This window comes from Phaenicophaeus curvirostris, chromosome 7 (assembly GCF_032191515.1).
Source record: "Phaenicophaeus curvirostris isolate KB17595 chromosome 7, BPBGC_Pcur_1.0, whole genome shotgun sequence".
NCBI classification, from domain to species: Eukaryota; Metazoa; Chordata; class Aves; order Cuculiformes; family Cuculidae; genus Phaenicophaeus; species Phaenicophaeus curvirostris.
In genome coordinates, this window is record NC_091398.1 from 37,544,320 (window position 1) to 37,559,304 (window position 14,985).

Below are 14,985 nucleotides of genomic sequence, written 5' to 3' on the forward strand. Positions count from 1 at the left end.
GTCTTGAGAAGAAGACAACAGTTTCATAAAATGAATTTATTACAAGTTTTATTTGTGTTCCTGTGGAAGAGCTTATGTAGTTTCTTTCACTCAGGGAACAAGGCACTTGAAAGTGCTCTGGCGAGCCCTGGGGCTGGCAGTGATGGATGGCAGGTGGGTACAACAAATGGTTAGGGTGAAGGATGAGATAAAGCACTATCAGCACGCTTGTGGATGTGTCTGGCAGTGTGTGGCTTAATGTGGTTAGGCACTTCTGAATAAGCCAGAGGGAAGATGTAGGTATGAGAAATGTGTTTGCTTGTCCACCTTTTAATTCCTTTTCCACGCTGTATACCCCATACCACTCTCTGCTACAGACATGCAGAGCTTGTCTTCCCACAAATCTGAAATCCTTTTTTCTTTGTCCCTTTTTTAATTATTTTTTTTTCCTTCTCTAAATTGTCTGTCAAATGTCCCCGCCTTCCTATCACTCTCCCCAACAGCTCCTTTGAGAAGGTGATGGCAGGACTGCCCTCTGTTGCATTTTCTGCCTTCTCTCTGCCACATCAGGTAGTGGCCACTGGGACTTTGGACACCTTGTGTGGCCTCGCTCCCTTGCACATTGATCTCACCTTGGCTTGCAGTGGCTCCTTCTTCTCATCCTGCTTTGTGCTTACTTCACAGCATCACACAAAAAGAAACACAGATCAGTAGTTTAGTTTTACTGCTAAAATGCTATTGCTAAAACTCAACATTTTTTCAAAGGAAAATGGAAAGTTTTCATGCTACTGTTCAAGTAGTTAATTTTTGAAAGGCAAAAGGAAAAGTTGCACTGTATCTCAGGTTGATTTGACCTAAACGCTCAGTAATTGAAGTGCCTTGACCTCCTGCTTCTCTTTCTTGGGTGGTACAAGTTTCATGAGCAGCAGTCCTTTTGTGTTGCTGGTGGAGTAAACAAAACAGGTTAGAGGGAAGTCAAAAAAATCGTTTAACAGTGAAAACAAGGGTAAGGATACTGCAAGAACTGATGGATAGAGGTTAGCTTTTGGGGGGGGGTGTCAATATTAAATGCTTTGTGTAGTTGTTTTGTTGATTTTTTTTCTAGTGAAGGAGATGAAATGTTTCAGTTCAAGAATGTCAAATACATTAGTGCTTAGTGAAAATGGCAATCCAGATTATAAACAAACATTACTGCTAGGGTCTTTGCTTCACCAATTGTATCTCTAAATTACAATGTTAGTCCACACCTCTAACCCATTGTCCCTATATCCCTCCTCATGGTCTTTTTTTTTGTTATTGCTGTTGTGGTTGTTTTTTTTTGTGTTGAGATTTTTTTCCTTGCAATTTCAGAGGCTGAATAGAAAGAAACTATTTTTTGTTGCTTCTGGATGACTGTGTTCTGGCGATGTGCAGCAATGGGTGTTGTTCAAGCTTGAATGGTGGGGACTGGACTAAAATGACTGGTCTGGGACAAGGTTTGTAGATGGTAAAGAAAGACATCAACTCTGTTCTTCTATAATTACACCTCTAATTCTTCTATTTTCAACACTAGCAAGCTCATTCTCCGTGTAGATTCCCACCACTCTCTCTGCCATGTGACTGCAGATGTTACTGACTTCTTGCTGTTATTAATCTGCTTCTTCATTAAAGCAAAAAAGTCTATTTAAAACTATTTTCGCTATCATTTTGTGTGTATTCTTATGCCTGTATGGGAGAAATTTAATTTAATCGGAACCTTAAATTTTGCCATGGTGAAAAAGGGGAAAAATATATACACACACATGCCCCTAGTTTTTAGTTAACTCTCAGAGGTCATGTGTTTGATCACTGTGCGGGTCAGAGTCTGGAGAAGCAGGCACGTCACTGGCTGTCTCTTCATGCAACGCTGAGTGTTTGCACAAGAATTTCATCATCCTCTCTCAAGAACGGCTGCCAACCACAGGGTAACACGGTTTCGCTGTGGAGGGGAAGAGATGAGTTTTATATGTAAAATTACTTTTAACACCAAAACAGTTCTTGACATGAGGGTCGATAAGTGCCTAAATTACTCTAAGTAACTGAGTTTATAATCATTCCTCTCTGTTGCATTCCCCTGCTGCAGCTGTGATGCTGTGCTGTGTGGCTTATTTAATTATACAGTTGTGTTTGCTGCTGTGTGTCTGTTGTTGAGTATGCTATGAATATTTAGATTTTTTTTTTTTTCCTTTCTCTGCAGTTCCGTAATTTAAAGAAACTCACTGAAGTGTATTTAACCTGAAGCAATCTAGAATGCGTGTTGCTTTGGGCTGTGCTTTTTTAGGAACTTCCTTCTGCAAAATTTTATTCACGAAAGCAATTTATTTTGTGTTAATGGTGGGTAGGAGAATCAGCCCTTATCTGCCATGCTTTTCTGTAATTTTTCTTCATTTGTTTTTAAAACGACTTAAATTCTCAGTGTGATTGGTGCTTTCAGGGGGTGTATTTCAACAGCGTGGACCTATACTGCAGATTTCCCATCTATACGTGTGCACCCCCCAGTTTTCCTTCCAAAGAGTTTCTTTGGACCCTAACCTGAAAATGTCAAAGGTCTGTTGGCTGAGCTGCATTCAGCAACCTGGTAAACAGCTATTGGAGGGCAGAAAGTGCAGGACATGCTGTTTCTATGTTACTCTCTTTCTCTGAGGATATCAATACAGCTTTTTAAGTAGGGATTCATTGTGCGCCTGTCAGCGCTGTGCTGGGTAGAAAGACTGTGAGTAATATCTTGGAATATTTTAAGAAAATGCTTAAAGGGGGTGAGAGAATTTTACAGTTTGTTTTAACAAAGGCATCAGGGTAAAATTTTAGATGGAGGGTAAATCTGTAAAAATATTGCAAGTGGATCTGAAAATAGGCAAAATTATCATTCTTACACAGAAATGTCCATTAGACTTAATTATAAGTTTGAGAAGATGGCTTACGAATATTCACTTTTTTTCTATTTAGTCATTAAATTATGCATAAAGGACGAAAAAGAAAAAAATCACCCAGACATTCACGTCACTTGTCTGACTAATTCTCATCCATTGTCTCTTACAGTTTTAAAATAGGAGATGAAGTAGTGGGGCTGATACCTGTGCTGATAAAATATGTAATAATGACTGTTTTCTTAAATCAAGTTGCAGGTGCTCCTTTGAGAATGAAAGATTTCAAACAGTCATTGCTGAGTTCCTCACACTGAATCAGTATGCAGTAGAGGCAATTCTGTGGAAGAGTCAGAAGAGCAAAGAGACTAAAAAAAAAAATGATACTGACTTCATGTCATCTGTATCTATTAAGTCAAACTGTGTAAGGAAGTTTCAAAAAAAGGAAGCAAACACCTGAATGTTTTTTTTTTTTCCAGAGTAGGTGGTGCAGGAAAATGAAAACATTGATTATTTTCAGCCTAAGTAATGAGTATTTATTATGATGGTTGATAAATTTTACTTTAAATTGCATGAAAAAAGATCCCGTAAGAAACTATGTTTATCAAGGTGGGAATGACATTTTTACATTGATGGGTCTGAATTTTAATTTGGAGAGGATACAGAATCTGGTTTTCAGTTAAATTAAGATAATTGGATGGAATAAAAGTGGGCTGTTCTTATACAAATGTATTTTTTCAAACTTGTAGAAAATAACAAACGACTCATGAATTATTGTAAAATAATTGCATGGGACTATTCTCCAGCAGTTAGAAAATGTAATAATGTCAGTCAGGGTATAAAAGATATTAAAAAATAAAAAAGCAAAAAACCCAAGCTGTTCTGGGGTTTCCAGTATATGAAGCCTAATTATCATTCAAAGGACAAAAGTACTTTCTTATTCTGGTCTTAGAATTGGATCTCTGGGATTTCGTTCCTCAACAGGATTTTGATCGATTTTATTTTAGTAGTTTTATCTTATTTCATAATGTTTGTATTAAATCAGATACTTCTGAGCACTTAATCATTTTTAGCTTCTAGATCTTTGTATTTAATATTATATTTGCTGTCAAAATTTAATACAAGTAAAAATCACAATAAATGTAAGTCATTGATCAGATGCAGCAAACTAGAGCAATGACAAGGGACAAAAAGCCTGATCCAGAAATCTTTGTCTGTAGTAGAGACACCTATTGACTTTGGTAGGTTTGGGGTCAGGCCTCAAATGGAAAAAACCCCACGTCTGCTTGCCAGGTAGGTCAGTGGATGACCTGGAATATGATAGCCATTAACCCAGTGTGATAAGTGTGTCTTTACTGAAAAATGGTGACTAGTAAAACAAATGGGAGGATGCTGCTCTGTGTTCATATGGTGAATAGCAGAAAATCTACAGGCCAGATTAGAGGTGCCTGGTGTACAAAACAGTCCTTCAAGCACCCTTATCATCCATCTCCCAGTCAGAAATTACAGAGGAACTAGCTAGAACTACCTGTGTGGACCCTGGGAGATAAGTGTTGGAGTCTCCCAAAACCTTCTTTGTAGGCTGTAGGTGCTGTAGAGGATGTAGATGACAGCAAAACCAATGCCACACGGTCTTCCTCAGAGGAACCAGGGGAGCTAAACTTCAATGAACAAATATCTCTAACTCAAGTGAGTCATCTATTTATAGATTAAAAGTCTCCTTCCGTTACTTTAGGCACTATGTCACTGAGGAGCAAAAAAACCCCCAAATCCAGGCATTAAGTTGAGTGGGAAGGAGGTCGATCTTGTAGGAAAGACTACACAGGCTACTGTGTGGTCCTTTTGTCTGGAAGGAGAACATCAAGGAGATCTGATTTCCAGCCCCTTCTCCAAGGATTGTTGATATCATTTGCACTGAATATTGTTATTAAAAATAGAAGACTGTATCTTGATTGTGTATATGTACTGGATATGCTTTAATAATGCCTACGGGATCGAGACACCCATGCAAGTGTCATAAATCAAAGAAATAGGCCTTTGGAAACAAAAAGTTGTTTTACTTTCGAAGTGCTGATCCCAATGTTGCTTGAAAATAGACCCTACTTTATTGATTATTGGTTTCTTAAAATTTGTTACTTGAAGAACTGAAGCTGAAGTTATGTTGCAGTGTCTTTATAACGAGATGCTTATATCAGGATTGGCCAGATTGTCTATGAATCTAGCTTGCTTTTCTAGACATTTCACAACATTTACTGGAGGAAATAAAGATCTCTAAACCATACTCCCATGACTGCCAAATGAGATCCAGAAGGTCAATACTCTTCTGAACTGCAGAAGAGTACACATGTTGTTACCAATATCCCAGCGGAGCTGATACAGGCAAGGTCTTGAATATTCTCTTCAGCTGTGGAGGAACTGAGAAGCAGTTCCCTGGGGAAAAGGGAGCCTGTTGTGTTGAATCTAGTCAGATCAGCCACTTTAGCATCACACTCAAACACTTGATGTGTGGCCTCTGCCACCTAGAAGACCTGAAAAACATTCTGAGAATGAAGATGTTAAAATATCTTCCCTCAGCCATTTCTTCTATTTTATTTTCCTCTTTACCAGCTAAGGGATGATCAGGAGGAAGGAGGAGGAATGATAAATTTGGTGACAATGAGGAGGTGTGAACAACCTGTGTGGAGACAGCATAAAAATAAGATACTTCCAATACCTCCCAGGAGAGAGTGAACTATTAGCTAAATGAAAACCTCTGTCTTAAAGAGCCTAACTGGCATATTTTTTTCTAACTGCATTCTTGTGGAAGAGGAAAAATTGCTACTGTGTAAAATATCAAGTCTGCAGGGGAAAAAAGAAAATCTTTTCATCTTAAACTAAATGATATCAAATGAAACCAAGTAACTAGCATCATGCTGGCCATTTGGCTAGAGGATAAACAGGTTTGGATTAATTGGCATGAATGAGGTTGTGCTATATAGGGGGTTACATTTAAATACCAACTGTTATCCTTTCTATATGTGTTGATGAAGCTTTTCTGATTGGTTTTCAGGGACTGGCATAAAAATTTGATAAAAAAACCTAGCCTACATTTGCATGTTTGTACTGAAAAGGATAAAGACAAATGTGCCGAAAGGGATTAAATTTTTAAAAATACCTATAACTTGGAACATAGCATCACACTGACTCTCAGAACCCCTCTTCCAGAAAAAAAACAAGCTAGATTAAGTGACAAGCAATGTAATACTCAGATGGCTACAACCCGTATAATCATCTGTTGTTCCCTCTACAGCTTGTTTCTGGGTAACTGCTTATCTTGTACTATTGGTTTAAAAAAGACAACTGATGCTTATGGAAGATACATACTTAAAGGGTTCTAGAGGGAAAAGGCTATATTCTCTGGTGGATTTATACTTTATATTGTGTGCTGATCTGTCCTATTTCTAGCTATGCCCTAGAATTTTTCTGGTGCATCAAACATCTTGAGGATATTAAGAAAGCAGACAATATTTAGTGATCTAACTATATAGTTCACAGCAAGTACTTCAGTGAGGCTCTTGTTTGCTTTCTACAACAGAACACAGCAGGCAGCACTGGTGAGGTTTTGCCCTAAAGGACAGAGTGGGTGTCAGCAATTGTCTTCGCCAATAGCTCTGTAAAGCCAAGTGCACAAATGCTATTTTGAACACTATGGTGTCTTTGAGTATTTCAGGTACAGAACTATTCTTGAAAAGATCAATGAGCTTGTAAGTACCGCAGTTAGAGCTTTTGGATATTCTATCAGAAACCATGGTCTGTCCTGTTTGCAGCTTGATTTGGGCTTCTCTCCTTTCCCAGGACAAATTGAGCTAAAACACTTGGATATTGGCCATAGCTAGAAGGAAAAATTAATTCAAGGTCCTGGGTTTAAAAGCTGCATTTCTAATGATACTGCTATCTGACGTCTGTATCCTGCCTGCTCTGCCCTTTTACTTGATCACATCTGTACAAAAACACCCCCTCCTATTTTTAAGAAAGAAACTGAAAGGGGCTGAACGTTGCACAGCCTGGAAAAAACTTCAGTGTAGCTGTACACCTGCTATTTTTAGAGACACGTACAGCAGAAACAATAATGCTGCCTCTGGCTTTGAGATCACAAAATCATGAATGACACTTCATCCTTTGCAACTGCTGTCAGTCTGGTGGAAGAACTTAAAAGCTGCTGATAGAGCTACAAAAGGGAATCACATCATATTTATAGAGAAAAAAAACCAAAACCTTGGAGGTTACAGCAATGTGTTGCCTTGGAAATACTTGAATCGATCAGTTTTACCACTATTAAAATACTTGAGTTTTTAAAAGCTTTACATCAAGTAAGATTTTGTCTCGAATGATGAAGCTTTAGTGACCACTCACGAATATGCATACTGCAGAAGCTAAACTGTGGCATTTTTCATTTTAAGGTGAAATTGAATGACCTGAAAATGGATCCATCTTCTGCGCTACCAGCAACCATTTTAGAACAAACCGCCTTGCGTCTAGGATGCAGTCCCGCAGACAAGAAACTTGCTTTTCACTTAGATGAAGAAGATGAGTTAAAGCATCTTCGCGAATGTTTCTATATCCCAAAAGTCAAGGATCTGCCTCCAAGTGAGAATCATAATTACAGCGGGGGAGCGGGGGAAAGGGTGGGTCTTCACATCTTCTGTCTGTCTTTATCACAAATTTTTGGAAATCATTGTCACTTATGAGCTAATTGAGCAATTGCAGTCATATCTGAGCACAGTGTGTCCCTGATGTTGCTAAATCAATCCATCAACTTATACTAGCACCAAAAGCTTTATGCTTTCATTCCCATCCTGAATAAAATGTGAGGATACAGTACTTACATGGTGCTTATGCTGTCAGTCAGCTGCTTTGAACAATATAGTGACTGATTGAAAATTATAGGCAGAAGCATTTCTAGCTAATGGTTTGAAACGGAAATGTAGCTTACAATAGTTCAGAACAGTTGCTTCCTTAGTATAATATATTTTGGTGTTATCTATCTAGTTACAATTATTTTAGTTAATGAAAAAGACAGTAGAAGTATTATATTAACATTTATACTTTATTGCTGCTAGTAGAGATGATGTTCTTCCCGAGGCCAAATGGAAGACTGTGCCTTAGAACCAATGCTTGATTTGAGCAAATAATTTATAAGGAAACCTTTTATTTGAGTATCTTTACCACTTTCCTCATGAATTGCCTACAAGTAGATAACTGCACGTGGTTTCAATGTAGTCATGTAAAATTGTTCTGCTTCATTCCTGGTCTGTAGCTTGTTTTGAGAAGCCTGTGGTGGTAGGATGAGGATGAACAGCTTCAAGCTGCACTAGGGGAGGTTCAGACTCGATATCAGAAAAAAAAATTCAGAAAGGGTGACCAGGCACTGGCAGAAGCTGCCCAGGAAGGTGGTTGAATCACCATCCCTGGAGGGCTTTAAAAGACATGTCGGTGAGGTGCTCAGGGACATGGTTTAGTGGTAGATAAGAATGGTTGGACTCAATGATCCAGGAGGTCATTTCCAACCTGGTGATTCTATGATTTATTAAAGGAGGATCTGGTGTGCAGGCAGGGAGGCAGAAAGGGTATGTGGGAAGGCTGGCAAGCTGAGAGGGAAGCATTTGCTTCTGTTTAGCACTCCCAGCCCAGCAAAACCACAAAACATTTCCATGGCTTTTTGTACCCACTGCTGCTGCCATGTCTGGTCAAAATCATGCAGTGAAACATGATGGGAGCATCCACCTGTGGAGGCAGCATTGTCCTGGGCTATTCTGCTTCCCAAGTCCTGGCTGGGTTTATTTTCAGCTCACAGGTCAAATATATGATGAGAAAAAACTGTGCCTGCTCTGCATGCTTTGGTCATAGTGCACCAGAAATAGAAGAAATAGCATATTCTCTGCTTAGGTGATAGGTGTAGTTATTCTTTTCCTTTTCTACCCTGGCAGAAAGCACCTAAAGAGAAAAAAATGCCATAGAATGTTCTTGCAAAATGCTTTCATTTTCTACTAAATGCAGATTCAATTCTCTGTGGGTATTTTTCTGAGAAGAACAGTACTGATGGTACAGGAGAAATTACAGGTGGATTCACCAAAATATCTGGTAAAGTCTGTGATAGAAAATTATACCAACTGTCTGCATTCCTTGACATCTTTAGAAACTGTCTTTGTCTTCAGTAACTTTCTCCCTAATGATGAATGTTGGCAATGCAGTTTGCTCCCATCCTTAGAACACGGGGATGATAAATCTTAGTTCTCTGTGTACAGGTGATATTGTCTTATCTTTAGCCACACTTAAATCCTTAGTTTTTATGCTGTTTGGAGCAGAACTGAATACTTTACAAATATTCAAACTTGCTGCTTCCTCTGCATGAAGGAGGTATTCTCAGCTTGTCTACCATGAAGTATTTTTTTTTTTTTTTTTTTTTTACTTAAGAGAGTTTCCTCTGAATATGATTATGCTGTCCTGAAAATCACTTCAGCTGCCACTGTGCAGCTGATGCACAATCACCAGTGCAGCACAGGTGCAGGAGCTGTAAAACATTATTCCGAAGCTGGAAAGATACTGAAAGGCAGCTCCCATGGCTGTTGCACTGTTAATCTGGCTATGCCATTGAAATCCAGCCCAGCTAGGGCACCTGAACTGAAGATATGTCTAACTCCAGTGTTGTTAAATGTCTCTCAAGGACATGAAAGGCCATTTTTCAATGTAGTGTCTCAGCAGCTTCAGATTAAAGAAGTATTCTTCTGAGAAGTATGCAGAGGTTACAATACTTCTGTGACAGTTTTCCTTGCCTCCATTCCAACCTCCGTTATTGTTTGTTTTTCTATTACCACAATCATAGAATAATTTCGGTTGGAAGGGACCCTAAAGACCATTTAGTTCCAACCCCCCTGCCATGGGCAGGGACACCTCCCACAGGATCAGGGCTCCAAGTCCCATCCAACCTGGCCTTGAACACCTCCAGGGATAGGGCAGCCACGACTTTCCTGGGCAACCTGTGCCAGTGTCTCATCATCCTCATGGTGAAGAAATTCTTCCTTATGACTAGTCTAAATCTGCCCCTCTCCAGTCCACAACAAAGTCCTGGGGTTGTTTAGCCTGGAGAAGAGGAGGCTGAGGGGTGACCTCATTGCTCTCTACAACTACCTGAAAGGACGTTGTAGAGAGGAGGGTGCTGGCCTCTTCTCCCAAGTGACAGGGGACAGGACAAGAGGGAATGGCCTCAAGCTCCGACAGGGGAGGTTTAGGCTAGACGTTAGGAAAAAATTCTTTACAGAAAGGGTCATTGGGCACTGGAACAGGCTGCCCAGGGAGGTGGTTGAGTCACCTTCCCTGGAGGTGTTTAAGGCACGGGTGGACGAGGTGCTGAGGGATATGGTTTAGTGTTTGGTAGGAACGGTTGGACTCGGTGATCCGGTGGGTCTCTTCCAACCTGGTTATTCTGTGATTCTGTGATTTAGACCCAAAGACTGCTGATGTGTGGGGTTAGGGTTTTTTTTCCCCAGTTACTATCTTGCATAGTACTGAGACTGTGATGAATCTGTTTTAGCTAAGATAAGAAGCCTTCAATGTAGTACCAGTAGAACAGCACAGAGAACCCATCATTCCTGTTTTTACAAATGGAGGATTTTTCCCTCTTCTTTTCCCCCTGTTTCTATTTTCCATGCTTCAGCTGTCATAAGGAATAGCTTCCCTGCTGAAAAACAGCAGGGGTGTAAATATATACATGTATATTTACATTGTGTGTCTATACCATAGAGACAGATCTGCCATGACATTTATCTGAGCACAGGAGCGGATAGTAGATAACTTGCTTCTGGAGATAAATGTCATTACAGATATTAGCCATCAAATATTCTTTATATATTTACATAAAGCATTACAATGAGGTTTTAAAATGAAGCCTTACAAGAAGCAGATGAGAACATCCATGGGAGACAACTGTAGGATGACGTACATAAAAATATTTAGAAAGTAATTATAATGGTTTAATTTAGTTATCAAGTCATAAACTGTCATAGCTGTTTATTTGTTGTATCAATCAAGTGGAAACTGCTCATAGACTAACTCCCTAGCAAATCTTTGCGTTTTTGTGCTCAAGCATGAGCGATGAGGCTCAGGTGAACAAATAGGAAAAGATGACAGCAGAAGATTTTAAGAAATGTTTGGATATCCTCACTCTTCTCCTCGTTGACAACAAAGTCTCTTTAATGCTTTTTTATGCACTGGGGAGAGGTGGGAATGACTGGATTGCAGTTGGTGCCAAATCACCGATCTGATTAAGGCTATGGCTTGTGCTTTGTCATCTCATAAAGGAATAGAGTATCATTTGAGTTTCTTGGGAACAAAAAGATGTCCCGGAGTGAAAATGTTGAGTTATATTTCCCTGAAGATATAGTTAAAGGTAGTAGTTAATTATATAAATCTGGTTCTTTGTTTGGAGGACTTGTAAGGGGGGATAGGAAGGTGTGAAAGAGGTGATCTTTTATCCTTCAACAAGAGATAGCACCCAGATAACGTGTAAACAGATTTATTCCTTCCTTTCTGGTTAATAAAGTCATCGTATTTTCCTCACTTATTTGGACTGATTATGTCTGAAAATAACCTTGCTTTTTCTTTGATTTTTTTAAAAGGTATAGAGCTACATCTTTAATGTAGATGGATGGGTATATTTAGTATGCAAAATAACGTACATTCTTAAATCTGACTACTTTGCATGAATCTGAGTAGTAGTGAGAATAATTTATAATGTATCTAATTAATCTTAATGTAAATTATGGTTCATGTATTTATTCAGGCTTCTCTAAGGACAATATTTCAATAATTGTCTCATCTTCGTTTTGCACCTGCCTTTAATTCTTCAATTGTGCTTATTTCCTGTTTGACTATTTCAATATATATTGCATGACAACCAAAGCTCCTCCAGAAATAAAAAGGGCCAATACTGTGAGAGACGTGGGAAGAATAATTCAAGGAAAGACAAATGCTATTCTTAAGAAAAGAAATGCATTACTCTAAAGACTATCACAGTGACTGAGGAAATGTCGGAGCACAACAGGGTGCTGGTCTGGAGAAGTTTTGAAATGACAAAGATGCTGCAGAAAAACAAACTAGTTTGAGAAGCAGCAGTGATCCAAAATAAGTCTTTTAATGATGTCAGAAAGGGGGAGGTAAATGGCTTTTTAAGACTAGAAAGAGCACAGCTCAATACAAAGTTGGTTACACATTTTATTTTGGATATTCTTATTTTGGTGTGTCAAAGTAGAAAAATATATTTTATAGGAGAGGTAACACCGTTTCTCTCCAAGAGTGACCCAAGAGTGTCCATGTTTAGAGATAACTGTGGTGCAAGAAATGCTAACTTGCTTGTAATTCCTTACCTGTTCAAATGCCTATTTGGAGTTTAAAGAGTGTTAGTGAGATTTAGAACTCCAAATTCTTGGGCAGAGTTCCTTCTCTCTGTTCCCAAAAAGGCAGTATTATTATGTTTCTTGTTAGGAAAAGAACTATTAATAGAACTATTTTAGGACCATGGGTAATATTTATACCTCTCTGTTTTCATTCATATCAGAATAGAGATGCAAACCAGACATAGTGTCTGTAAAACAGATTAGGCTGAAATTGCCCTCTGATTCCTGCTTTTTAAAAGCTTCTAGAGCTTTAACTAAGAAATTACCCGAGTTGTCTATACTTCTGAAAAATGTGCTTCTGGTGAAGTTCAATGAAGTTGGTAATTGTTAGTGCAAAAGTTAGTAAGAGACCTTTCCCAGGCATCTAATCTATTTTTCTACAGCCTCAATATAATATTTTCCCAAACAGAAATTCAATTTTACAATTAATTTCTAGTATATATCTTACTTAACATGTTCATTCATTTGTATTTTCTTCTAAGGTATACTGACTATATTTAGCTAAAATATATGTAATGTTAGCTTTAGGGGTATTGTAAGTGTGTGTGTATATATATATATATATATATATGAATGCAAATTACCTACTAATACTACAAGGTCACCATCACTTGTCCCTCCAAGAATCTCTAACATGAGAAATAATAGAAAAAGGCAATGTTTGGATTGATAGATGATGACATTGGGTAATTAGATTGCTCAGAACCTCACTAAAGCTATTATTTATAAATTTCTACAGCCTTGCTTTTCTCCTAATCATTGAAAGGATTTGTCAACATAGATTTCCTCCTCCTCAGTTGATGATGACATGAAGTGCAGCCCACAGTATATGCTGACAAGACAAGAACTTTTGAGACTCCCTTAAAATATTCTGTCCAATGGCTACTTTTTTCTAAATGGTAATATAAACATACAGGAAGAACTTGCATAAAAGACTCAGATTTACTCAGTCTTAACTGTTCTTAAATGCATGATTCAAGTAGTTTCATGACTCAGAGCAGGAATATATTGATAATGGAAGAAAAGTGGATAACCTGGTCAGAAAAATGCTCTCTATTTACTCACTGTTGGTTTCAGACCTGACAAAATGATGCCAGTGGCTGCTTCTCACACGGCCCTGGAGACCTAGGGGTTTAATGCTGCTGGAACTTGCATTAGCTCCAGAACAGGTATAGATGGACTCGGCCAAAAGTCCTCAGCAGGAAGATGAGGAGAATAACCTTTTGCTGTTCTCCTGTCTTCTTTCTCAGAGCCCTTTACTGGATCATCCATGTGGTGTCCTGGGTGGAAGGTCAGAATGCAGCCCATCCATTCACACGTGGAGACCACTGTCCCAGGGAGATCCAAAGCAGGCAGAGCTCTGGGTGGTGGTGTGTGTATGTGCACAAGTGTGTGCTGTCACTCCTGTGCTCTCTCCCACGTGCATGTTGTTTCTGTGGTTTCTCTCCACAGCTGATCTGAGCCTGGTGAGTGGAGAGGAGAGCTGCGTATACTTTGCTGGCAATTCTCTTGGGCTCCAGCCAAGAAAAGTTAAAACTTACTTGGATGAAGAATTGGACAAGTGGGCTCAAACGTGAGTAAGCTGTGTGGTAAGCCAGATACTAACCTGTATTTCAGATGAGCACTTGGTTTTATTTTTGGACCTGCCTTGGAAGTGCTTGAATAGAAGAACAGCGTGTTAAAATCACTATAGCCCGGGAGTAAAACATGTTCAGTGTTTCCCTAGCACTATTTATATCTACTTTAAAGTCATGAACAGTGAAACAGGTTAAGAGAAACTTCCAACTGTGGTAACCTGTGCTGCTCACAGTGAGTCTGCTTGGGCTCATCTGGAGTGCCTGCACGGTTTAACCATCCTCATCCAACAGCTACCTTCTTATACACAAGGCACAAAAACTCATTTGGTTACTGCTGTTTGCTGGTGAACACAATTCAGTTTCAGGCCCTGTGATTTTCTAATTAGCATTTTTAACTCTGTGAGATTCACCCTGCAGGACTTGCAATGGGCAGCTCCCCTTGAGGTAGCGCTGAGCACAAGTGGTACTGCTGCCAGAGCTGGCAGATTTTTGGCTGCTCATGTACCAGGTCTCTGTCTGACAAATTCATTTTGTTTAGAAAGAAGCAATCCTGTCTTCTGGGGAGCTGAGGGGAGTTGACAACGAACTCAGCCAAATGGAGCTGACGTTGGGGAGACAGGAGGACAAAAGAGGGACACGTTTCAGTGTTGCAGGAAAGGGGCATTGTCATCATAGCAGGTGGGAAACTTTTAGATATATAGGAACTTCTAGATATAGAGTAGGGGGGAAAAAAGCTTTTCTTTATTTTTTTCTTTTTATAATATATTTTGTTTCTATGAGTCCGTGCTTTGAGGTGAGGTCCAGCATCTGAATGAGCAGCTGGAGCAGGGATGAGTAAGGAAAAAGATAAGTAAAAACCAAGGACCTGAAGGTGGGAAAGGAAAATAAGTGAGTGAGCTGCGAAAGAGAGGAATGTTTTTACAGGGTGGTGGAGTATGAAGGGAACAGATATGATTTCAAGCTGAAAGAGAAGAGGGAAAATAAGAAGACAGAAGAGGAAACCCTAATTCTGTTAACTGAACAGCCTGGTTTCAGTAGAAATGGTCTACATGCAGGCTTCACGATGTAACTGTGAAAACTCTGTAGCCTGTTTCACTTCTTAATATATGAATGCTA

At 39.2% G+C, this 14,985-nt stretch overlaps 1 protein-coding gene across 2 annotated transcripts in view; it reads left to right on the forward strand.

The window, feature by feature from the left end:
• Nucleotides 1–1,797: 1,797 nt before the first annotated feature.
• The window catches only part of KYNU (kynureninase), a 60,884-nt gene continuing 47,696 nt past the window's right edge, over nucleotides 1,798–14,985 (forward strand). Inside the window, exons 1-3 of one of the 2 annotated variants that reach the window (XM_069861581.1) lie at nucleotides 1,798–1,922; nucleotides 7,301–7,487; nucleotides 13,745–13,865. In XM_069861581.1, the coding sequence (XP_069717682.1) occupies nucleotides 7,322–7,487; nucleotides 13,745–13,865 (287 nt within the window). In that variant the 5' untranslated portion in view covers nucleotides 1,798–1,922; nucleotides 7,301–7,321. Of the gene's footprint in view, nucleotides 1,923–2,586; nucleotides 2,711–7,300; nucleotides 7,488–13,744; nucleotides 13,866–14,985 lie in introns of those variants that run through there. The other variant, XM_069861580.1, reaches the window with a different exon arrangement.